We start from the raw sequence: 25,471 nt of genomic DNA on the forward strand, positions 1-25,471 counted from the left end.
TCCTCTCTATCTCCTCTCTATCTCCTCTCTATCTCCTCTCTATCTCCTCTCTATCTCCTCTCTATCTCCCCCTCTCTATCTCCCCCTCTCTATCTCCTCTCTATCTCCTCTCTATCTCCTCTCTATCTCCTCTCTATCTCCTCTCTATCTCCTCTCTATCTCCTCTCTATCTCCTCTCTATCTCCTCCTCTCTATCTCCTCCTCTCTATCTCCTCCTCTCTATCTCCTCTCTATCTCCTCTCTATCTCCTCTCTATCTCCTCTCTATCTCCTCTCTATCTCCTCCTCTCTATCTCCTCCTCTCTATCTCCTCTCTATCTCCTCTCTATCTCCTCTCTATCTCCTCTCTATCTCCTCTCTATCTCCTCTCTATCTCCTCCTCTCTATCTCCTCTCTATCTCCTCTCTATCTCCTCTCTATCTCCTCTCTATCTCCTCTCTATCTCCTCCTCTCTATCTCCTCTCTATCTCCTCTCTATCTCCTCTCTATCTCCTCCTCTCTATCTCCTCTCTATCTCCTCTCTATCTCCTCTCTATCTCCTCTCTATCTCCTCTCTATCTCCTCTCTATCTCCTCCTCTCTATCTCCTCCTCTCTATCTCCTCTCTATCTCCTCTCTATCTCCTCCTCTCTATCTCCTCCTCTCTATCTCCTCTCTATCTCCTCTCTATCTCCTCTCTATCTCCTCCTCTCTATCTCCTCCTCTCTATCTCCTCTCTATCTCCTCTCTATCTCCTCCTCTCTATCTCCTCCTCTCTATCTCCTCTCTATCTCCTCCTCTCTATCTCCTCTCTATCTCCTCTCTATCTCCTCTCTATCTCCTCTCTATCTCCTCCTCTCTATCTCCTCCTCTCTATCTCCTCTCTATCTCCTCTCTATCTCCTCTCTATCTCCTCCTCTCTATCTCCTCTCTATCTCCTCTCTATCTCCTCTCTATCTCCTCCTCTCTATCTCCTCTCTATCTCCTCTCTATCTCCTCTCTATCTCCCCCTCTCTATCTCCTCTCTATCTCCTCTCTATCTCCTCTCTATCTCCTCTCTCCCTCCTCTCTATCTCCTCTCTATCTCCTCTCTATCTCCTCTCTATCTCCTCTCTATCTCCTCTCTATCTCCTCCTCTCTATCTCCTCTCTATCTCCTCTCTATCTCCTCTCTATCTCCTCTCTATCTCCTCTCTATCTCCTCTCTATCTCCTCTCTATCTCCTCTCTATCTCCTCCTCTCTATCTCCTCTCTATCTCCTCTCTATCTCCTCTCTATCTCCTCTCTATCTCCTCTCTATCTCCCCCTCTCTATCTCCCCCTCTCTATCTCCTCTCTATCTCCTCTCTATCTCCTCCTCTCTATCTCCTCTCTATCTCCTCTCTATCTCCTCTCTATCTCCTCTCTATCTCCTCTCTATCTCCTCCTCTCTATCTCCTCTCTATCTCCTCTCTATCTCCTCCTCTCTATCTCCTCTCTATCTCCTCTCTATCTCCTCTCTATCTCCTCCTCTCTATCTCCTCTCTATCTCCTCTCTATCTCCTCTCTATCTCCCCCTCTCTATCTCCTCTCTATCTCCTCTCTATCTCCTCTCTATCTCCTCTCTATCTCCTCTCTATCTCCTCTCTATCTCCTCTCTATCTCCACCTCTCTATCTCCTCTCTATCTCCTCCTCTCTATCTCCTCTCTATCTCCTCTCTATCTCCTCCTCTCTATCTCCTCTCTATCTCCTCTCTATCTCCTCTCTATCTCCTCCTCTCTATCTCCTCTCTATCTCCTCTCTATCTCCTCTCTATCTCCTCCTCTCTATCTCCTCTCTATCTCCTCCTCTCTATCTCCTCTCTATCTCCTCTCTATCTCCTCTCTATCTCCTCTCTATCTCCTCTCTATCTCCTCTCTATCTCCTCTCTATCTCCTCCTCTCTATCTCCTCTCTATCTCCTCTCTATCTCCTCTCTATCTCCTCCTCTCTATCTCCTCTCTATCTCCTCTCTATCTCCTCCTCTCTATCTCCTCTCTATCTCCTCTCTATCTCCTCTCTATCTCCTCTCTATCTCCTCTCTATCTCCTCTCTCCCTCCTCTCTATCTCCTCTCTATCTCCTCTCTATCTCCTCTCTATCTCCTCTCTATCTCCTCTCTATCTCCTCTCTATCTCCACCTCTCTATCTCCTCTCTATCTCCTCCTCTCTATCTCCTCTCTATCTCCTCTCTATCTCCTCTCTATCTCCTCCTCTCTATCTCCTCTCTATCTCCTCCTCTCTATCTCCTCTCTATCTCCTCTCTATCTCCTCTCTATCTCCTCCTCTCTATCTCCTCTCTATCTCCTCCTCTCTATCTCCTCTCTATCTCCTCTCTATCTCCTCTCTATCTCCTCTCTATCTCCTCTCTATCTCCTCTCTATCTCCTCCTCTCTATCTCCTCTCTATCTCCTCTCTATCTCCTCTCTATCTCCTCTCTATCTCCTCCTCTCTATCTCCTCTCTATCTCCTCTCTATCTCCTCTCTATCTCCTCTCTATCTCCTCTCTATCTCCTCCTCTCTATCTCCTCTCTATCTCCTCTCTATCTCCTCCTCTCTATCTCCTCTCTATCTCCTCTCTATCTCCTCTCTATCTCCTCTCTATCTCCTCTCTATCTCCTCCTCTCTATCTCCTCTCTATCTCCTCTCTATCTCCTCCTCTCTATCTCCTCCTCTCTATCTCCTCCTCTCTATCTCCTCCTCTCTATCTCCTCTCTATCTCCTCTCTATCTCCTCTCTATCTCCTCCTCTCTATCTCCTCCTCTCTATCTCCTCTCTATCTCCTCTCTATCTCCTCCTCTCTATCTCCTCCTCTCTATCTCCTCTCTATCTCCTCCTCTCTATCTCCTCTCTATCTCCTCTCTATCTCCTCTCTATCTCCTCTCTATCTCCTCTCTATCTCCTCTCTATCTCCTCTCTATCTCCTCCTCTCTATCTCCTCTCTATCTCCTCTCTATCTCCTCTCTATCTCCTCCTCTCTATCTCCTCTCTATCTCCTCTCTATCTCCTCCTCTCTATCTCCTCTCTATCTCCTCTCTATCTCCTCTCTATCTCCTCTCTATCTCCCCCTCTCTATCTCCTCTCTATCTCCTCTCTATCTCCTCTCTCCCTCCTCTCTATCTCCTCTCTATCTCCTCTCTATCTCCTCTCTATCTCCTCTCTATCTCCACCTCTCTATCTCCTCTCTATCTCCTCTCTATCTCCTCTCTATCTCCTCTCTATCTCCTCTCTATCTCCTCCTCTCTATCTCCTCCTCTCTATCTCCTCCTCTCTATCTCCTCTCTATCTCCTCCTCTCTATCTCCTCCTCTCTATCTCCTCTCTATCTCCTCTCTATCTCCTCTCTATCTCCTCCTCTCTATCTCCTCCTCTCTATCTCCTCCTCTCTATCTCCTCTCTATCTCCTCCTCTCTATCTCCTCCTCTCTATCTCCTCTCTATCTCCTCTCTATCTCCTCTCTATCTCCTCCTCTCTATCTCCTCCTCTCTATCTCCTCCTCTCTATCTCCTCTCTATCTCCTCCTCTCTATCTCCTCCTCTCTATCTCCTCCTCTCTATCTCCTCCTCTCTATCTCCTCTCTATCTCCTCTCTATCTCCTCTCTATCTCCTCTCTATCTCCTCTCTATCTCCTCTCTATCTCCTCTCTATCTCCTCCTCTCTATCTCCTCTCTATCTCCTCTCTATCTCCTCCTCTCTATCTCCTCTCTATCTCCTCTCTATCTCCTCTCTATCTCCTCCTCTCTATCTCCTCTCTATCTCCTCTCTATCTCCTCTCTATCTCCCCCTCTCTATCTCCTCTCTATCTCCTCTCTATCTCCTCTCTATCTCCTCTCTCCCTCCTCTCTATCTCCTCTCTATCTCCTCTCTATCTCCTCTCTATCTCCTCTCTATCTCCTCCTCTCTATCTCCTCTCTATCTCCTCTCTATCTCCTCCTCTCTATCTCCTCTCTATCTCCTCTCTATCTCCTCCTCTCTATCTCCTCTCTATCTCCTCTCTATCTCCTCTCTATCTCCTCTCTATCTCCTCTCTATCTCCTCCTCTCTATCTCCTCCTCTCTATCTCCTCCTCTCTATCTCCTCTCTATCTCCTCCTCTCTATCTCCTCCTCTCTATCTCCTCCTCTCTATCTCCTCCTCTCTATCTCCTCTCTATCTCCTCTCTATCTCCTCTCTATCTCCTCTCTATCTCCTCTCTATCTCCTCTCTATCTCCTCTCTATCTCCTCTCTATCTCCTCCTCTCTATCTCCTCTCTATCTCCTCTCTATCTCCTCCTCTCTATCTCCTCTCTATCTCCTCTCTATCTCCTCTCTATCTCCTCCTCTCTATCTCCTCTCTATCTCCTCTCTATCTCCTCTCTATCTCCTCTCTATCTCCTCTCTATCTCCTCTCTCCCTCCTCTCTATCTCCTCTCTATCTCCTCTCTATCTCCTCTCTATCTCCTCTCTATCTCCTCCTCTCTATCTCCTCTCTATCTCCTCTCTATCTCCTCCTCTCTATCTCCTCTCTATCTCCTCTCTATCTCCTCCTCTCTATCTCCTCTCTATCTCCTCTCTATCTCCTCTCTATCTCCTCTCTATCTCCTCTCTATCTCCTCCTCTCTATCTCCTCCTCTCTATCTCCTCTCTATCTCCTCTCTATCTCCTCCTCTCTATCTCCTCTCTATCTCCTCTCTATCTCCTCTCTATCTCCTCTCTATCTCCTCCTCTCTATCTCCTCTCTATCTCCTCTCTATCTCCTCTCTATCTCCTCTCTATCTCCTCCCTATCTCCTCCTCTCTATCTCCTCTCTATCTCCTCTCTATCTCCTCTCTATCTCCTCTCTATCTCCTCTCTATCTCCTCTCTATCTCCTCCTCTCTATCTCCTCCTCTCTATCTCCTCTCTATCTCCTCTCTATCTCCTCTCTATCTCCTCCTCTCTATCTCCTCCTCTCTATCTCCTCTCTATCTCCTCTCTATCTCCTCCTCTCTATCTCCTCCTCTCTATCTCCTCTCTATCTCCTCTCTATCTCCTCCTCTCTATCTCCTCCTCTCTATCTCCTCTCTATCTCCTCCTCTCTATCTCCTCTCTATCTCCTCTCTATCTCCTCTCTATCTCCTCTCTATCTCCTCTCTATCTCCTCCTCTCTATCTCCTCTCTATCTCCTCTCTATCTCCTCTCTATCTCCTCCTCTCTATCTCCTCTCTATCTCCTCTCTATCTCCTCTCTATCTCCTCCTCTCTATCTCCTCTCTATCTCCTCTCTATCTCCTCTCTATCTCCCCCTCTCTATCTCCTCTCTATCTCCTCTCTATCTCCTCTCTCCCTCCTCTCTATCTCCTCTCTATCTCCTCTCTATCTCCTCTCTATCTCCTCTCTATCTCCTCTCTATCTCCTCTCTATCTCCCCCTCTCTATCTCCTCTCTATCTCCTCTCTATCTCCTCTCTCCCTCCTCTCTATCTCCTCTCTATCTCCTCTCTATCTCCTCTCTATCTCCTCTCTATCTCCTCTCTATCTCCTCTCTATCTCCTCTCTATCTCCTCTCTATCTCCACCTCTCTATCTCCTCTCTATCTCCTCTCTATCTCCTCTCTATCTCCTCCTCTCTATCTCCTCTCTATCTCCTCTCTATCTCCTCTCTATCTCCTCTCTATCTCCTCTCTATCTCCTCCTCTCTATCTCCTCTCTATCTCCTCTCTATCTCCTCTCTATCTCCTCCTCTCTATCTCCTCTCTATCTCCTCTCTATCTCCTCTCTATCTCCTCCTCTCTATCTCCTCTCTATCTCCTCTCTATCTCCTCTCTATCTCCTCTCTATCTCCCCCTCTCTATCTCCTCTCTATCTCCTCTCTATCTCCTCTCTCCCTCCTCTCTATCTCCTCTCTATCTCCTCTCTATCTCCTCTCTATCTCCTCTCTATCTCCTCTCTATCTCCCCCTCTCTATCTCCTCTCTATCTCCTCTCTATCTCCTCTCTCCCTCCTCTCTATCTCCTCTCTATCTCCTCTCTATCTCCTCTCTATCTCCTCTCTATCTCCTCTCTATCTCCTCTCTATCTCCTCTCTATCTCCACCTCTCTATCTCCTCTCTATCTCCTCTCTATCTCCTCTCTATCTCCTCTCTATCTCCTCCTCTCTATCTCCTCCTCTCTATCTCCTCTCTATCTCCTCTCTATCTCCTCCTCTCTATCTCCTCCTCTCTATCTCCTCTCTATCTCCTCTCTATCTCCTCTCTATCTCCTCCTCTCTATCTCCTCTCTATCTCCTCTCTATCTCCTCCTCTCTATCTCCTCCTCTCTATCTCCTCCTCTCTATCTCCTCCTCTCTATCTCCTCTCTATCTCCTCTCTATCTCCTCTCTATCTCCTCCTCTCTATCTCCTCTCTATCTCCTCTCTATCTCCTCCTCTCTATCTCCTCTCTATCTCCTCTCTATCTCCTCTCTATCTCCTCTCTATCTCCTCTCTATCTCCCCCTCTCTATCTCCTCTCTATCTCCTCTCTATCTCCTCTCTATCTCCTCTCTCCCTCCTCTCTATCTCCTCTCTATCTCCTCTCTATCTCCTCTCTATCTCCTCTCTATCTCCTCCTCTCTATCTCCTCTCTATCTCCTCTCTATCTCCTCTCTATCTCCTCTCTATCTCCTCTCTATCTCCCCCTCTCTATCTCCCCCTCTCTATCTCCTCTCTATCTCCTCTCTATCTCCTCCTCTCTATCTCCTCTCTATCTCCTCTCTATCTCCTCTCTATCTCCTCTCTATCTCCTCTCTATCTCCTCCTCTCTATCTCCTCTCTATCTCCTCTCTATCTCCTCCTCTCTATCTCCTCTCTATCTCCTCTCTATCTCCTCTCTATCTCCTCCTCTCTATCTCCTCTCTATCTCCTCTCTATCTCCTCTCTATCTCCCCCTCTCTATCTCCTCTCTATCTCCTCTCTATCTCCTCTCTATCTCCTCCTCTCTATCTCCTCCTCTCTATCTCCTCTCTATCTCCTCCTCTCTATCTCCTCCTCTCTATCTCCTCCTCTCTATCTCCTCTCTATCTCCTCTCTATCTCCTCTCTATCTCCTCTCTATCTCCTCCTCTCTATCTCCTCTCTATCTCCTCTCTATCTCCTCTCTATCTCCTCTCTATCTCCTCCTCTCTATCTCCTCTCTATCTCCTCTCTATCTCCTCTCTATCTCCTCTCTATCTCCTCCTCTCTATCTCCTCTCTATCTCCTCTCTATCTCCTCTCTATCTCCCCCTCTCTATCTCCTCTCTATCTCCTCTCTATCTCCTCTCTATCTCCTCTCTCCCTCCTCTCTATCTCCTCTCTATCTCCTCTCTATCTCCTCTCTATCTCCTCTCTATCTCCTCTCTATCTCCTCTCTATCTCCTCTCTATCTCCACCTCTCTATCTCCTCTCTATCTCCTCTCTATCTCCTCTCTATCTCCTCCTCTCTATCTCCTCTCTATCTCCTCTCTATCTCCTCTCTATCTCCTCTCTATCTCCTCCTCTCTATCTCCTCTCTATCTCCTCTCTATCTCCTCTCTATCTCCTCCTCTCTATCTCCTCTCTATCTCCTCCTCTCTATCTCCTCTCTATCTCCTCTCTATCTCCTCTCTATCTCCTCTCTATCTCCTCTCTATCTCCTCTCTATCTCCTCCTCTCTATCTCCTCTCTATCTCCTCTCTATCTCCTCTCTATCTCCTCCTCTCTATCTCCTCTCTATCTCCTCTCTATCTCCTCCTCTCTATCTCCTCTCTATCTCCTCTCTATCTCCTCTCTATCTCCTCCTCTCTATCTCCTCTCTATCTCCTCTCTATCTCCTCTCTATCTCCCCCTCTCTATCTCCTCTCTATCTCCTCTCTATCTCCTCTCTCCCTCCTCTCTATCTCCTCTCTATCTCCTCTCTATCTCCTCTCTATCTCCTCTCTATCTCCTCTCTATCTCCTCTCTATCTCCTCTCTATCTCCACCTCTCTATCTCCTCTCTATCTCCTCCTCTCTATCTCCTCTCTATCTCCTCTCTATCTCCTCTCTATCTCCTCCTCTCTATCTCCTCTCTATCTCCTCTCTATCTCCTCTCTATCTCCTCCTCTCTATCTCCTCTCTATCTCCTCTCTATCTCCTCTCTATCTCCTCCTCTCTATCTCCTCTCTATCTCCTCCTCTCTATCTCCTCTCTATCTCCTCTCTATCTCCTCTCTATCTCCTCTCTATCTCCTCTCTATCTCCTCTCTATCTCCTCCTCTCTATCTCCTCTCTATCTCCTCTCTATCTCCTCTCTATCTCCTCCTCTCTATCTCCTCTCTATCTCCTCTCTATCTCCTCCTCTCTATCTCCTCTCTATCTCCTCTCTATCTCCTCTCTATCTCCTCCTCTCTATCTCCTCTCTATCTCCTCTCTATCTCCTCTCTATCTCCCCCTCTCTATCTCCTCTCTATCTCCTCTCTATCTCCTCTCTATCTCCTCTCTCCCTCCTCTCTATCTCCTCTCTATCTCCTCTCTATCTCCTCTCTATCTCCTCTCTATCTCCTCTCTATCTCCTCTCTATCTCCACCTCTCTATCTCCTCTCTATCTCCTCCTCTCTATCTCCTCTCTATCTCCTCTCTATCTCCTCTCTATCTCCTCCTCTCTATCTCCTCTCTATCTCCTCTCTATCTCCTCTCTATCTCCTCTCTATCTCCTCTCTATCTCCTCTCTATCTCCTCTCTATCTCCTCTCTATCTCCTCCTCTCTATCTCCTCTCTATCTCCTCCTCTCTATCTCCTCTCTATCTCCTCTCTATCTCCTCTCTATCTCCTCTCTATCTCCTCTCTATCTCCTCCTCTCTATCTCCTCTCTATCTCCTCTCTATCTCCTCTCTATCTCCTCCTCTCTATCTCCTCTCTATCTCCTCTCTATCTCCTCTCTATCTCCTCTCTATCTCCTCTCTATCTCCTCTCTATCTCCTCCTCTCTATCTCCTCTCTATCTCCTCTCTATCTCCTCTCTATCTCCTCTCTATCTCCTCCTCTCTATCTCCTCCTCTCTATCTCCTCTCTATCTCCTCTCTATCTCCTCTCTATCTCCTCTCTATCTCCTCTCTATCTCCTCTCTATCTCCCTTTTCTCCAGGCCACAAAGGAGTTGAAAATGTACGACAACAAGATCATCGAGTGCACGTTCGTGAACAACACGTGGGTGTTCATGCGACAGAGGATAGACAAGAGTTTCCCCAACTCCTACGACACAGCCATGGGTGAGCAAGCCTGCCCAGCAGTGTGCGCCGGCAGCCATCTTTATTCAGATGTGCCCCCTCCATCTCGGGCCCATCATATTAATGTCTTGGTTCATTTATATTTCAGGCACATCTTGTCTCACTTCAACTGCTGTGCTTCTCATTACTGAGTGTACATATGCAGTGTTTCTCTGTTTGATTCAAAACTGCTCCCAGCATGTTTACCAAAATATATAAAGCAGTGAGACAAAGTGCTTTGTTACTTTAGCTGCAAATATCAGAGATGCCAAAACATAGTAAATTGTACCTTAGAGTGCTATCCACAAGTGACTTTATTGATTCACAAAGTATTCAAAAGAATAGTTGTGAATCTTAAGAGTCAAGCCACAGATTTTAAAACAAGTTGCATATGCTATTGGCTAACTTTTTTTTTTTTTTTCTTCTTCATAGAAATTGTTGAATATACTAACACAAGCAAAAATAGCATTCAAGTCCTATGTTGTGTATGTGTGCCAGGCCTAGGAACTGCCTGTCGTCAGGTCTGCGGTAACTTCCTGTGTGTGTGCTCTCTGTTCCAGCTGTGTGCAACAGCATCCAGCATCCCGTCACTAAGGAAATCCTCTTTGAGTTTCTGGACCGCTGCGCCCAGGGAGCCCAAACACAGAACCGGAAACACCCCCCCGACCCAGACGCAGAGCTCATGCCCCCACCACCCCCCAAAAGACCCAACCGGGCCTCTCCCTAGAGCCCAGCAGGAGGGTGCAGACCGCAGGGCCGAGCCGGGCCCGGACCGCAGGGCCAAACTGGTCCTGAGCACCAGTGTGTTTGTGTCTGGTAAAAGGTCCTCCAAGGCTACGGCACTTGCTCCTGCTTCCTGTAAGGACACAGACTTCTGAAAAAGCCCTTCTTCCCCGAGGGTCTGTCAACCTCTGATAGACACTCAGGCCTCTTTTAACACAAGACTTTCTTAAGATCTTGTTGACTGTATAGACTCTGTTAGGTATCCTGCATAGTGTCTTAGCTTTAATTCTTATCGTTCTCATTAAAATCAAATTCTAACGATGGATAAAGGTTTAGTTTTGTTTTTTAATTTATTGTCTATTTACTTTTTTGAGAGCGATCCCGATTAATCTACCCAGCAACAGTGGAATCGATGTTATACAGCCACACCTGACTATGCAGATCTTGATGAAGATCTCAGTAAATGTTTTGTCTAGTTGTTTGTTTTGTTGTTTATTTTTAGTTTGGCAGTTAGGTGTCGGGGCTGTGATGAGACCAGAGAACCCCAGTGTTGGTCATCCTCGTCCACTTCATCTTGGTACAGTTCAATAAAGGAACGCACAAGCCAAAACCCATCACATGACGTTTGAAGTGGTGTTCTAAAATGCTTTCGACACACAAGCGATTGACTTTTGATATTTTTGAAACAAACGTCTCTGCATGTCATCATATACAAAAGCATCCATAACGTGGTGGTCTTTTGATATGACAATGTCATTGGCTACATTGGAACCAATAGCAGTAGGTCTTTGTTCTCCTCCCCCAAAGGTTTTAGTTTCCGTGGATGGAAACATACGTGCGCTCTGCTTTCTTAACCGCTCCTGGGACGTCCTGCAGGTGTCGTCATGGTGATTAGCATCTGAACATTTGTTGTTTGGTTTGATTTATTAAAGCAATACATGTCAAAGGGAAAATATTTTTATATAAAAGAGTAGAACTTTTTCTATTATTGTGACTAATGTCCTGCTTATTTTCTAAAGGTTGTATGGTACAAAGCTGCCCACAAAACTGTGTGTGTGTGTTTCAAAGATGGACAAAATACATATCCTTCACTCAAGTTAAAGTAAATATGTGTGGGCTCTGACATATACTTCAGTAACTACTACCTGTTTTATTGTCTTGCTGGTAACTGCCCAGACACATGTTAGGGGTATGGAACGGACGTGGTCTTGCTGCGCCAGGGCCGTTGCTCACTGCCATTGGGAGTCGAACCTGCCACCTCTGGACTGCCGAGTGCAACCACTACCAGCTACGCCAAAGAAAAGCTAGCTGTTCATTGACGCGGGTGGCCCATTACATACCTGAGGAGTGAGTCTCACCAGTTCACACCGGTGACACACAGGAGGGTGTCTGGTCCTCAGCATCGAAGCCTTGTCATATACACACTTCATTTGCTGTGGCCGAGGCCAGAAATGATCAACACATGCTGGTCAGGATCAAAGCTGTGCAAGAATGGCATCATTTACATTTAAAATGAGCCCAACACCTTTGATCATGCCGTGAGAGGGACAATACAGACAGGGTTGTATTGGTGATGTAAGAATAACTTGATGATAAATTGATGATAAATGTGCACCACCTAGGAAAATGTCTTGGAATACAGATGGGGATAAGTTAACCCTGAAGCCATGATCATGCGTTTGTCTTCAGTTTGCTCAGGCTGGTGTGGCCTAATTACCCCAGCTGAAATTAGAATTCGTAACTGCATTAATCTTTCAGTGTCAAACTCAAGAAGCCAGGGCAGGGGCGTTGTTAAACCCTTTTTACTGGGGGCACGTGCCCCAGTATAAATCTGCTCTGCCCCAGTAAAATCTAAAGTTTGAGTTTGAACAATTTACTTTATTAGTCAATGCATTAATTTATATTGATAATCCGGGATAAAATAAACGCAGTATCCCAATCAACGCTTGTAAATGTGTTTAACTGACAACACAAACTGCTGCCTGCAGAATACCATGTCCACTCTTCTTCACAACACAGTCCCTGCAGCACACACAAGTCTGAGTTGAGGTAGGCTAAGAGGACATTACAAAACTAAAGATAGTTTCTAAATGATAAGCCTACCGATCATCTACTTTGGACTAAAACATATACAATATTACATGAAGCTTAAAAAAATATATATATTTTTTTTTGTTATTCATGTCCCTGCCAAAGCTGATTAGGCTATCAAACTTGCATCCCTGAACTGTTGTATAGTGGGGTTAAGCAAGGGGGGGTTTCTACAGCCTAGTAGCGCAGTGCTTGCGCACCAAGCTAGAAGGAAAAGAAAAAAAGGATACGAATAGGGGCCCAAACCCTAGTAGAGGTTTATGTCTACGCCCCTGGGCCACAGAGACACGCATTCATTTTCAAATAGGCTGAGTTAACCATCGAATATGAGATGTGTTTTTGAACAGAGTGCTTCTAACACACTATAGCCTTAAGTGTGACAGTCTTCTCAGGCTTGCAGCTTGTCACGACGACCAGCCGTTGAGCTGGCTTGCTCCGCCAGGCAGCAGGATCCGACTCAGAGCGGGCATCAACATGGGCATGGCAGGATCACTCTGCTTCTGTCACGACTCCTCCACATCGTGTGTGAGCATGGCTTGGCTCATCCAGGTCCCTGTGTAGCCGATGCGGATTGGCTAAACTCACTCCTCGGTATAAGCACACGCCGCTCGCGCCAATGAGAAGCTAGTTTTTTTTTGTTGCGTTTGGTAGTGGTCCATGTCTGCTACACATGCATGCCAGCGCTTAAGCCCTCGTAACTGTACTCCACTCAACCAGGAACATCGTTTGTGTTCACATTGGCTTCCCGTAGGCAGAGAGGCCGTAGAAAGTATTTGAGTAGGTTACATCTAAAAGGGAACACAGACTTTCCCGAAGACTGGGCCTTAATGTAGATTTTCATTTGAGTCTGAAGGAGATACCGGTACTAGCCAATTAACTCCAATTTCCACTTTTATGATTTTAATTATGTTCCTCTGCAGAAAATGTATTGGTTTCAAACAGGTGCAATCAAACCACAAGAAAGGTATTTGCATGAGAAAGTCATTAGACGTTTACACCAACTGTTCAGCATTAGTAATGTCTGCCCTGCATGGTAGATGACTGAACAAAAAGGTAATATTGGAGAAAAATAAAACATAAGATGACCTTTATCTAATGTAACTAATGAGACAACCAGTGGAGACAGTGTGTATGTTGGAATGATTAACTAGATTAACCACTCTGAAAGCAACAGGTGCTGAATTTCATTCAGTGGTGGTGACCACCCCTGAGCAAATACGAAATCCGTCTGCTTCCTCACGCATTGTGAATGTGTTATCCGACACAGCTATGAGACCGTATGACTAGAAATGTACGCATGTTCTTGTACGAACATGACATTCCTAAAACATTTCCCGCTGTTTGCAGTCTTGGTTGGGGGTGTAACAGCCTGGGGGTCTGCAGGCTCTTGACCTGCATGGGAGAGACTCTCCTGCAGCTCTGATGGGTTTGTAATGGGCTGGATGAGAGAGACTACTGGGGTATTTGTAGTGTGTTTCTGCCACTGTGGTATTTGTAGTGTGTTTCTGCCACTGTGGTATTTGTAGTGTGTTTCTGCCACTGGGGTTTGTTCATTGGTTTATGTTAAGTTGATTGATGAATAGAGAGACTGGGGGAGGATGTCAGGGGGGTGGGTGCGTGTTTGCCAAACATGGAGTGTTTTCAGAGTCTTTTGGGAGTCTACGGTTGTTTTTTCTAAGTTATTTGTTCTAAGGTTTTGTTGTCCACACTGTGGTTGTGATAATACATTAAAATACTTCCATGAAGGGTGGATTGTGAATTGAAAGCACAGACAGCTTTATTTTGCATATTGCACTTAGTTATTTTGCATATCGGACTGCTTTTTTTCCTGTGATAATGGCACTTTAATCCTGCATTTGCTGAAAACTGGTTTGCTAGATTTGCATAACAATTAGGGACCAGCAGGTGCCTTGTTGCTCCATACAATAATTCCCACCAAAATGTCAAGGATGTCTTTTTGAAATGCTAAGAAGGGGAAGAAGATTTCTAGCTCTTTAAGTGCCTCTGTTGTATAGCACTGAAGATGAATACACACCAGACAGCTGTTAATGGGGTGTCGGCTGGAAGACCGAGCCAGTGTACGATACGTTTTATGGTCATAGAGTATTTTTTAAACAATGTGAATTAGCCGGATCACTTTCAGAGAATAGCGACGGTGGCTGTGTGTGTGTGTGTGTGTGTGTGTGTGTGTGTGTGTGTGTGGGTGTGTGTGTGTGTGTGTTGATTTTTCACACTCTGCTTATTGGTTTATCACTCAAGTATATCTGAAGTTCAGTCATTTCAGATGGTTTATGTTTGTTCACTGCAGACTCAAGGTCATATCCCTGCTACTGCCATTGTTTAAGTCAACTTCTATGATTCCTAATTTTCATTTGGGGCTGTAATGGAACAAATTCCAGTGTGAAAACGAGAGCACACAACCTTATGACTCACATTAGGCTTGTGATCATCAAGACTGAGAGCAGCTTGTCCCAAGCTGATCCTGCGACTGTGACTGATCAGGTGTGATCAGATAGATTTTCCCAGCTGTCACCTGTGTCCACCTCCCTGTGTCCACCGTCCTGTGTCCACCTCCCTGTGTTCTGTGTCCACCTCCCTGTGTCCACCTCCCTGTGTCCACCTCCCTGTGTTCTGTGACCACCTCCCTGTGTCCACCTCCCTGTGTCCACCTCCCTGTGTCCTGTGTCCACCTCCCTGTGTTCTGTGTCCACCTCCCTGTGTTCTGTGTCCACCTCCCTGTGTCCACCTCCCTGTGTCCACCTCCCTGTGTCCTGTGTCCACCTCCCTGTGCTCTGTGTCCACCTCCCTGTGTCCACCTCCCTGTGTCCACCTCCCTGTGTTCTGTGTCCACCTCCCTGTGTCCACCTCCCTGTTTCCACCTCCCTGTGTCCTGTGTCCACCTCCCTGTGTCCACCTCCCTGTGTCCACCTCCCTGTGTCCTGTGTCCACCTCCCTGTGTCCACCTCCCTGTGTCCACCTCCCTGTGTCCACCTCCCTGTGTCCTGTGTCCACCTCCCTGTGTCCACCTCCCTGTGTCCACCTCCCTGTGTTCTGTGTCCACCTCCCTGTGTCCACCTCCCTGTGTCCACCTCCCTGTTTTTTGTGTCCACCTCCCTGTGTCCACCTCCCTGTGTCCACCTCCCTGTGTTCTGTGTCCACCTCCCTGTGTCCACCTCCCTGTGTTCTGTGTCCACCTCCCTGTGTCCACCTCCCTGTGTCCACCTCCCTGTGTCCACCTCCCTGTGTTCTGTGTCCACCTCCCTGTGTCCACCTCCCTGTGTCTACCTCCCTGTGTTCTGTGTCCACCTCCCTGTGTTCTGTGTCCACCTACCTGTGTCCTGTTTTTTTGTTGATTCTGTAGCTGTGTAATGTCTGGAGAGATCCCAGTGTGGGCAGACCGCTGAGATTACAACCAAGTTACATTTAATGGGAATCACCTCAAGGGCTTGTTGTCCAAGGTATTAATGCCATAATGTTTTTTGTTCTGGAGATTTTGTCACTGAATGCTGCCATGGTTGTGAAGGGACGCTCAGCTTCACTGTGGTCTATACTCACTATCATTAGACAAGTTCCCCTCCGAGCTGAATGTTACCTGAACAGGTGTATTTGTCTATGTCATGTTGTGTTCCACCCCCCTTTGTTAGCAGATGTTGAATGTCAAGACGTAATATCATTTCCAGACCCTCTGATCCCCCAGAAAGTACTTTTGGAGGGAATAAGCCATTCACCCAATACAATCTTCTTTTTTTCTAATTCGAAGCTGGAATGATTTTCAAAGCTTCCTACACACACAGGCATGTTTGGAATATCAAAAGCCAGATCTGAGAATGTCATGATTAAATATGTGGGTTACAACATAGAATAAAACACTGGCATGCTTTATCTTCAGTGCTCAGTTACCATGTTTCATTATCAACATGGATGAGTTTTTCATGTCTATGAAAATGATGTACTAACAGGATACGTACAGTACGAAGACTGGAAAGGAGGAGTGAGTGTGCGAGTGAAAGAAAGGAAATCAAAGACAGAGAATAGGGTTGAAAGAAATGTTTGAAATTGCCCTCTCTGACACATTTACAAATATCTGGCATTGAGATCGGCAGGCTCTAGGGGAAATTCCAGTAAGATTTTAGCTTTGTGGGGGAGTTTCAATGATGCACAAGAAATAAATGGATTTGGAGAGAAAGAGGCTTTGTGTGCCAATTGCACAGGGCTTTTGTGTGTTTCTGTGCAGAAGCAAGACAAAGTACCGTTGATCTGAGTTATGGCATTATACTGTAATAAGGACTTGGACCCTGAATTCCCTGCCTTAATATTGCCCATAGCCCCATCAAAGAACCTCTTCTAACCCAATATCCCAGGGATCATATTACATTAGTAGTGTCTGTGGTCATTTAATATTTAATGGCGTTGATAAATGTCCCCCAGCCATGGTGTATAAGGGAGAGCAACACCTCCCTAAAACAACATCTGATCAAAAGAAGAAAGGGAATCAGCAAATTAGGTTTTCTTTTTAGCCCTGAAGGACCCACAATGCGCATCATCCAGGGAATTCAGCTAAAAGGAAAAGAAACAGGGGGAAATATAGAAGAAATAATCCTTCTCTGTTCTTCCTGTGGACCTAACTGTGCTGACTGAGTTGACACTTTACAGGATGTCTGTGCCTCCTAACATGACAGACCAGGGAAGTTCAACGATCACAGGGCTGCATTATTACTTGATCGATAGAGCAGATGCCACACGGAGCTGAACACCAAGTGCTCGTGCTGCTCGTGTTATGTCGTCTGTTGGGAGGGACCAGCCAGGCACGGCTGTCAGCCAGGGAGCCCGTCTCTGTGTGACAGAGACGCATCAACATCCCATCTGCATGGACCCTGTTGCCATGGCACCAGAGTTAGGTTCTCACGTTCATGTTTTTGGGATTCAGAAGCCACGGTGCTTCAGTTGAGCACCGACTTGTGAACGCCGGTGAGATCCTCAAGTACTGGAAGTGGGAAAACAAAGCCATTTGAAACCTGTTCAGCCTCAAGATAAGACAGACAGTTAGACCTGTGTGGAAATACTTTAATTCCTGTTTTTGTCTGGCCCACCATTCTGAACGTTGTGCTAAATTTAGACGCTTTTGTCATGTGAAACATATCATGTTCTTCTGCTGTAGCGTGTTATCAACACGGTGCGCGTCATGTGACCAGGCGCCTGAATCCTCTGCGGTTGTCATGCCAACGCCACATCCAAGGCGTTGCCGGGGTGGGCTGGGAGAGGCGGTGGGCTGTCTTATCCTACTGGGGCCTGTCCTGGCTGTGACTGCCATGGTGACTGCCATGGTGACTGCCATGGTGACTGCCATGGTGACTGACATGGCGACTGCCATGGTGACTGCCATGGTGACTGCCATGGTGACTTTCATCCTGTCCTTCCTGTGATCTAGTGGGTGTGCTGTGTTATGGAAGGCAGCAACAGATGGGACCCTGTGACTGCTGACAGGTTTCTGAGCTGAACTCAGACACTGCCACTAACATCTCCAGACCTCCACCATCACTCACGGTCCTCTACCGAGAAACTGCCAAGCAGCCATACGGCAAAGCCAATACTTTTTCTAATGCTTTGTTTGTTCCAGTGTGACAATAAAGGAGACAGTGACAATAAAGTAAATGAAGAGATACTGATGAACTGAATCATAGATGTTTTCTGTTCATCGTTCGTTATTGTCTCCTGATGCATGGTTCACTTGACTTACCTAAAACAAGTAGTTTCCTTTTTGTCTTTGTGTGTTATAGATCTAAGGTTAATTTACTAACCTTTTATTTCTCACACGTGGAAAGCAATGAAATTGATATGATAAAGCCTAGTTTTCGTTTATTGATTAATTTTGCTCCTCACCATTTCGTCGGACATAAAAATAAACACGTTTATGAGTGTGATTGACGACTCGTTGGTATGGAGGTTTAGAAACGCAGAATCAGCTGTTTGCATGCTCTAACTTGTGTGTGTGTGTGTGTGTGTAAATCTGAAAAAACATCAGTTTATTGCATTCACATGTAGAAAGACCTGCCATATTAACTACTGCATCAGCAGCAGTATTTCACAACATCCACAACTCAAGTCCTGTGTCACCTGATGAAACATCTTCAACTATCAAGGTCGAATGTGCTCCCCTGCAGGATCTTGATCATAAAATACAGTCAAAGGAGAGACAAAGCCACCGACAGCTTTCATTCTGATGATATCACATTAAAGGGTTCGGTGCTTAATTTTGGGGGGAGATAATCAATAATATGCCGTGTGTATAAAGTTATTTATTATGGAATTGTAGCATTTTATGCATTAGTCAATGCTTCGATGTGGAGCCTCTATAAGCCTTCTATAGTGTTAATGCTAATTTAGAATAATCTTCAGATGTTCGTACTTTCTTTATCAAATAACTGTTTTGTTGAATTTGACTTACGTTGTTGCGCATCAAGGGGCAGAATAGTTGAACTGAGTTATTCTGGGAGTCGACAAAAGGTTGGTGGATTAATCACAGGGTTTAAGAAAACTGTAATTTGTCATGAACTAAACATGGATCTTGAGTTGTGGAACTGTAAATGGATGATGGCTCTATAGAAGCTATTTATGGCTGCGCTAGATACCAACTCATTTGTCCCTCTATAGTTTTCTCAGCATTTTCTTCAGCCTGGAAGAAAGATACTATTTTTTCTGTGCACTTGCAATACTTACGTCCAAAGAAATAAGAGTAGAATCATAAGATTTTATATTTCAACACCTCGTCAAATAAATCATACATCTCTGAATGCCATTGTGATTGCATACGTTGATCAGAGATAATGGAAGGCTCCAGGGAACGTGCAGTTGAATTGGCCATATTGGTGTCAGTTCACTCTGGTTCCTACCAAGGACGAAGAGTATCAACACAGCAGGTTGTGTGGCTCAGATTGAGGGCGAACATGATTTCTCCCATCAGAGGGGAAACCAGGTTTGGGGTAACGCAAGCACCCGAGACAGATCTGCTGCGTCAAACCCAGCTAGCCTGAGAGATTGATGAGGGGCTCATTGATGCATTAGGAGAACTGCGAAAGGGTGGAATACATCAAATGCTGCTGCTCTCTGCTCGCCTAGTTCTTCCCTCTCTATGCCAGGGAGAGGTGTGAGTGGAGCTGTGAGGGTTAGAACACAGCTGTGGGCGAGTGGAGGAGTCTGTTACCTTTACAGAGACCTGGCTGGTCCAGAGACAGGGTGTGTCAGGGATAACAGCCAGACACAGGAGACAGGGTGTGTCAGGGATAACAGCCCGATGACAGAGTGTGTTCCTGTCATCTTCCTGGTCCATCTGCTAGGCATGTCAAGTCAGCGCAGAGAAAATTGCTGTTGTATTTAGTGGATATTATCCTCAGTCCTGTTATATAAAGGCTGGAAAGGTTTTAAGCACTGTAGCTCGTCATTTACAGAAGAAAGGAAAATTAGCTATAGAATGAGACTGACCCTTTCCTGTCAATACATTTTGATTGTATCACATTGCTAATCCTTTTTATTTCTGTCTTGTTAATGGATGAGTTTAAAGGCTCATCTTTTTGTATTTATCTAGTTATACATGGAGTGGAAAACGCAACAGCAGCTGATGAGTTAAACTAGAAATAATAAAACCTATCACTCATCAAGAACGACTTTTTTTTAGTGCTGTCAATTGCAGCCTTTGGTTCTTCCGCCACCCACGGCCTATTCAAAAAACATTTAGAGATGTGGAGAAGGTAGAACCCTGCTTGTAGAGGGGCAGGAGACAGCCATGTTTTAAAGCACAGTTTCACAGTGTTGATGGAAAACTGGACCAGAGCCACGGTTGATTGAGGATTTTGAGTATTTGGATCAAATGGCAACAATCACACTTCAGCTCTCAGGATGGGCAGACGACAATTCATTTTACACTTTTCTGTCTGTGACCAATCAGTAGTCCGTTTTGTCTTGCGAGGCATGAACTTGGTCTGTAACGAACGATCACAGACAGTGAGATGTTTGCATATTTTTAGTGTTCTTACCTTATGCTCAAGTACAAGTCCAGAACATGGATCCTGTGTCATCAGAGCAAGTTTTCTCATTATTGCACCGTTTGGTGGTGTGTTGATACGTGCGCACAATGCAACAATGGAAACTGCCTAAAAATGTCTGTTCAAATTCAGATTACAAACGCAATTCCATAGATAGTTTGTACTTGTGAATCAGAAAGGTTTTCTTGTCACTGGGTATCAAACATACACAGACCCTAAATCTCCTGATTGTCAGAAGCCTAGGAGATTAATCGTTTACAAGGTTATAAAATGGGAAATTGAGCCATCAGCAGGGATTCTCCTTTGATCTTCAGCCTCAATAAGGATTCTTCTCTCCTAAGGACAACAATTTGTGTCAGAGCCATAGAAGGGCATTGGTTATTCGAGCAGCTCTCATGCTAGTACCATCATGCGGCTAGGATAATTGTAGTAGCCTATAGTGTTGCCTAATTTATCAAATCAATTATCCTCATGATAACCCCGAGAGGATTCTCGCCCTGCTCTATGTGCCAAATCATGTAGTAAATAGAGCATAGGGCCATTCAGTAAATTACAATTCGGTTGAGATTAATTGAGCTACTATGATTTGACAAGTATAAATATTGCGTGAGATTGGTGGAGATATATCGATTTTATTATATTTTATTGCATTTGTACATTTTTGCAGAGTTAAAATCTGGTGATCAATGCCCGTGAGTCTGCAAACTTGCAAAAGTAGAATTGTACAGAACATGCATCTTTTTTTTAAATGTTCTCTTGGATTGCGCATTGGGATTTTTGCACAGTATATGCGCACCCTGTTCTAACTCTTGACGGCTTCTTTGGTTGTCCATAGAAATCACTAGATAGGTTCCGGAGCACGTGATGAGCGCGCAAAAGCAATGCTTCATAAGTATACACAGTGAGAGAGACTTCAGACAACGCCAGCAGTCTGATATGAGGAGGTGCGCATCAAGAGGGGTCAAGAAACAAAGAACTGAAAGAGCTGAAACGTATTTAAAACACTATCAGTAAAAGACACAATACAATTATTTTAGAAACTCTAAACACTTTATGAAGTGTGTTTGTTGGTTTCATCTTTTTTGAGATTTGTGTATTCAGGTGTGCGCTCCAGGATTGGATTTTTGTTTGGATGCAATTGATTCTCCGAACCTGGTCGAATGATGTGAAGGTAAATTATATCTCATTATTTTGGTTTGAGCAGTTTATATGGACTATAAGGATGCTTATATACCACTGCTTGCATGCTCATATCACTTGCCTGGAACCCTTTATATATTAAACCTGACTAAATGTATATTTTGCATGAATTGTGATTACTATCTTAAATCCTACCATTTAGTCACATTGTATTACTTTTTAATTACACATCATTTACTGTTCAATTGATATCTATTGGCGACGCAGCAGCCAGCCCTGACAAACTGACAAAAACAACTTCAACTTCCCTTTATTATAAATATTTCCGATTGTCACAAAGATTATTGATGAGTTACTGGTCAATTTGAACAACAGGTAATGTCAAATAATAGCATTATCGGCATCATTATTATAAAATTGTAATCTATTTAAAAAAAACGGTTAAACAATGAACGTAGTCAATTGTTTCAAAACAATTGAAGAGAACATTTATTTTATCCGAACGATGTTCAATTCTTGGCTGCTATGCTTTCGACTACCCGTTCTTTGACATTTGGGTCTCAACAAAATACATAAAAATATTACTTTACATTACATTTTTATATATGTTTGTGTTATCCTTATTAGTACCATGGCAATTATGGTTAGTAAGGTTATTCTGCCACACAACACCATCCTGTGGCACATAACTATAATAACAGGGAAAAAACTGCCCATGGGGTAAAATATAACTGCCTAAGCATTTCATAAACAGAGACATTTGTTTATATAATTATAAAATTAACTATTTTAGTTTTTATATTTATTTATGTTTATTGCATCATTATTGCATCATTGTAAACATGTCTCATTTTCATCTCATCTCAATTGTTTGCTTGCTTTGAAACAGAAGCTTCCTCTGGGTCCTCACTCATTCAACGCCATGGCTTCAAAACCACCCACAAACATTTCTGTTACCATTTTGTAGGAGGACCAGGTACCATCTTAGAACACAGTGTTCATCTTCTGCGCAGCCATGAAGTCAGTGTTGGACGGTGTGGCAGACACCACCTTCCGGACAATTACCTCAGGGCTTCAGTTCTTGGGCTCCAATGACGCCAGCTACGACGATCCCATCATCGATGCTGATTTCACCAAGAGTGGGATCGCGCTGCAGAAGCCTCTCTCGGCGTTTCGCAGTAAAGTGCCTGCAGATGAGGAACTCATCAGAGGCCTTCCGTTCTTCCCCACCAATGCCACAGACTTGTTTGGTAACAGGAGCGAGGGTGGCGGCATTCAGTGTGGAGAGAACTTCATGGATATGGAGTGCTTCATGATCCTCACCCCCAGCCAGCAGCTGGCTGTAGCCATGATGTCCCTGACGCTGGGCACCTTCACAGTGTTGGAGAACCTGGTGGTGCTTTGTGTGATCCTGCAGTCTCGCACGTTGCGCTGCCGGCCTTCCTACCACTTCATAGGCAGCCTGGCCGTGGCCGACCTGCTGGGCAGCGTCATCTTCGTCTACAGCTTCCTGGACTTCCATGTGTTCCACAGGAAGGACAGTCCTAATGTTTTTCTCTTCAAGCTGGGTGGGGTCATCGCCTCCTTCACAGCCTCTGTGGGCAGTCTGTTCCTGACCGCAATCGACCGCTACATCTCTATCCACAGGCCACTGGCCTACAGGCGCATCGTAACACGGACCAAGGCAGTCATCGCCTTCTGCGTGATGTGGACTATATCCATCGTTATCGCAGTGCTCCCTCTGCTGGGCTGGAACTGTAAGCAGCTCAACTCGGTCTGCTCAGATCTCTTCCCACTGATTGATAAGAAGTACCTGATGTTCTGGATCGGGGTGACGAGCGTGCTGGTCATGTTCATCATCTACGCCTACATGTATATCCTTTGGAAGGCTCACCACCATGCTGTCCGCATGCTGAGTCGCACTTCCCAGAAGAGCCTGGTGGTTTACTCAGCGGACGGGACCAAGGTGCAGACCGCGCGGCCTGAGCAGGCCCGCATGGACATCCGCCTGGCCAAGACACTGGTGCTCATCCTGGTAGTGCTGGTCATCTGCTGGGGTCCCGTGCTGGCTATCATGGTCTATGACCTCTTCTGGAGCATGGACGACGACATCAAGACTGTATTTGCCTTCTGCAGCATGCTCTGCCTGCTCAACTCTACCGTCAACCCAATCATTTATGCCCTGAGGAGCAAGGACCTCAGGCATGCCTTCCTCAGTTCCTGCCAGGCGTGCAGAGGCAGTACCCAACAGCTTGACAATAGCCTGGAGTCGGACTGCCAGAACCGGAATGCACACATCGCAGCCAATAGAGCCGCAGAAAGCTGTGTGAAGACCACTGTGAAAATAGCCAAAGTGACAATGTCTGTGTCAACGGAGACTTCCGCAGAAGCTGTCTAATTGGTCATGGCCACAGTAATATATTGTTCAAACTAATTGTCAATTGTTGTCACACAATCATGGCATTATCAAGCTCATGTTATCGATAATGATAACAAGAGCTTTAACCAGAGAAACATTCACTGTCAAGAAATTGAATTTGATCTGGTTTTCATGTATACATCATTTTATGATTATGAAGTGTGCCAGTACATTGTGTTCCAGTGCCGAAGTGCCAAATTGTTTTGATTCTATGATAAAGAATTGATGACTCAAAACGTCAATTTCTCAGACACAGATTGAGCGCTAAGTGTAATTTATTTTCCTTACAATGAAGGATCTCCAATAAAGAAAAATTTAGCTAGTCTGGGTCTGGGAAACAGGACCTTAATGTGTTGCAACTAATGTGTAAGAATTAACTAGCAAAGCTTACTGTCTACAACTTGTAGATATTGATGGTGAATTTATGAAGAACTATTTTATTTTTGTACGGTGAATTCAGGTTCTGAAACAATATCTCCATCCATGGGGTAAGGGGCTACAGAAGTTTTTGAATATTCATAGTTTATGTTGTCATAATCAGTGTTTCTCTGACCCAGTCCATAGACTGGTACCAGTCTGTTAAGAAACGGATACAGAGTAGTTGTTGTACTTGTAAGGGCCAAAGAGGTGAACATGGAATTGAGCCATGGCCAGGTCAAAACAAAAGCACCTAGATACTAACTTCAAACCTGGCACAAAAAAAAAACGTTGAGAATCGCTGATCTAGATATTAGTATATGTACCATAGAAAATATAGCATTTTTTTCCAGGCTATATATATGAAATGTGTTGTGTAACGATTCATTAAACATAAAAATGACAATAAAATACTTTTGTGGTTTACTTTGAGACTTGTATAGATGGATGCATTGAATGAAAGATTGTTGTAACTAGATTTTTTTGGCACAGTACAGAAATAGCATAAAAAGTGGTTTTGAAAGTTAAGAGAATCACAGAAATCTAAATGGGAACTTTATCCATATTAACTTTAAAACAGAACCATTGATATTCTGAATTGAAATGCTGAAATAACATTATGGTTACTTTGAATAATATGTAAATTGAGCCAAACTCAATCCTTCTCTACAGAACTGGTAGAGCACAAAGAGGTCTTACTTACTGCATCTCTCTAATTTATCTTGTTTCTTGCAGTGTGTTGAATACAGTGATATGTCTTTGACGGAAAAAATGTATGTCAACCAAACAGTTGTACAGTGTTAAAAAATGGTTTTGTACCTACTTCAAACCTAAATAGTTCTTTTTCAGTGCCAATATAACAGGCCACCACTTGAACACTGTTCTTTAGAGCTGTGAGTTTAACGCTGTGTGCTGGCCACACTAGAACTGTTATAAATGTGTGACAGTTTCAATTTGCATTCATCATGAAGTGGATTTGATTGAATTCAGTATATTTGTGATACCTTGTGACTTAATAAAAACATTTTCAATCTTCACATTTTATTTCAATGTTACAGTATTACAGTAATTGTCTTTCCCATTTGAGAATATGGGATAGAGAGGGCCAGGTAAACATTAGTTTCTGTTCTAATGATAAACCTGTTTAGAATGGAAGGTGGAATTGACATTCTGACAGTTACAATGGATCTTATATTGTGTATGGATTGTATGGAAACCTTATCCTCTTAAAAATTGTTGATGAAAATGTCATTTTCAATTACACTATGTAGGACTTTTAATAAAGAAAGATCACTCAGTTAGCACAATTGTTCTAGACATTTATCGGTGTTAAAACTATTCAGACAGCTGTTAACCAGTGCGCTTTGCTGGCTTTTGTAGTGTTGAGTGTTGAAGATCAAATCATCTGTCAAGTGGCTTCTGTACTGTGGTGGCCTCTCAGAAATTTGTGAAAAAAAACATGAC

At 44.6% G+C, this 25,471-nt stretch overlaps 2 protein-coding genes across 5 annotated transcripts in view; both read left to right on the plus strand.

The window, feature by feature from the left end:
* Nucleotides 1–10,889, plus strand: part of rngtt (RNA guanylyltransferase and 5'-phosphatase) — a 69,289-nt gene extending 58,400 nt beyond the window's left edge. Inside the window, exons 16-18 of one of the 3 annotated variants that reach the window (XR_014758470.1) lie at nucleotides 9,058–9,181; nucleotides 9,739–10,478; nucleotides 10,709–10,889. Coding sequence is in view for 1 of the 3 variants with exons in the window: in XM_084700083.1 (XP_084556209.1) it covers nucleotides 9,058–9,181; nucleotides 9,739–9,905 (291 nt within the window). In the remaining 2 variants the exon portion in view is untranslated. Of the gene's footprint in view, nucleotides 1–9,057; nucleotides 9,182–9,738 lie in introns of those variants that run through there. The other 2 variants (XM_084700083.1, XR_014758471.1) reach the window with 2 other exon arrangements.
* Nucleotides 10,890–20,946: 10,057 nt separating this feature from the next.
* Nucleotides 20,947–25,042, plus strand: cnr1 (cannabinoid receptor 1). Of its 2 annotated transcripts, none has more exons than XM_084699697.1 (2): nucleotides 20,947–21,202; nucleotides 22,061–25,042. In XM_084699697.1, exon 2 carries the CDS (start codon nucleotides 22,187–22,189, stop codon nucleotides 23,567–23,569), a length of 1,383 nt encoding a protein of 460 aa, XP_084555823.1. In that variant the 5' UTR covers nucleotides 20,947–21,202; nucleotides 22,061–22,186; the 3' UTR covers nucleotides 23,570–25,042. The 2 variants fall into 2 exon arrangements, with proteins under 2 accessions (XP_084555823.1, XP_084555824.1); XM_084699698.1 differs by having other exon boundaries at nucleotides 21,077–21,202; nucleotides 22,139–23,698.
* The last annotated feature ends 429 nt before the right edge of the window (nucleotides 25,043–25,471 follow it).

The sequence above is a fragment of the Hypomesus nipponensis genome, chromosome 6 (assembly GCF_054491055.1).
Source record: "Hypomesus nipponensis isolate SF chromosome 6, ASM5449105v1, whole genome shotgun sequence".
Lineage (NCBI taxonomy): Eukaryota > Metazoa > Chordata > Actinopteri > Osmeriformes > Osmeridae > Hypomesus > Hypomesus nipponensis.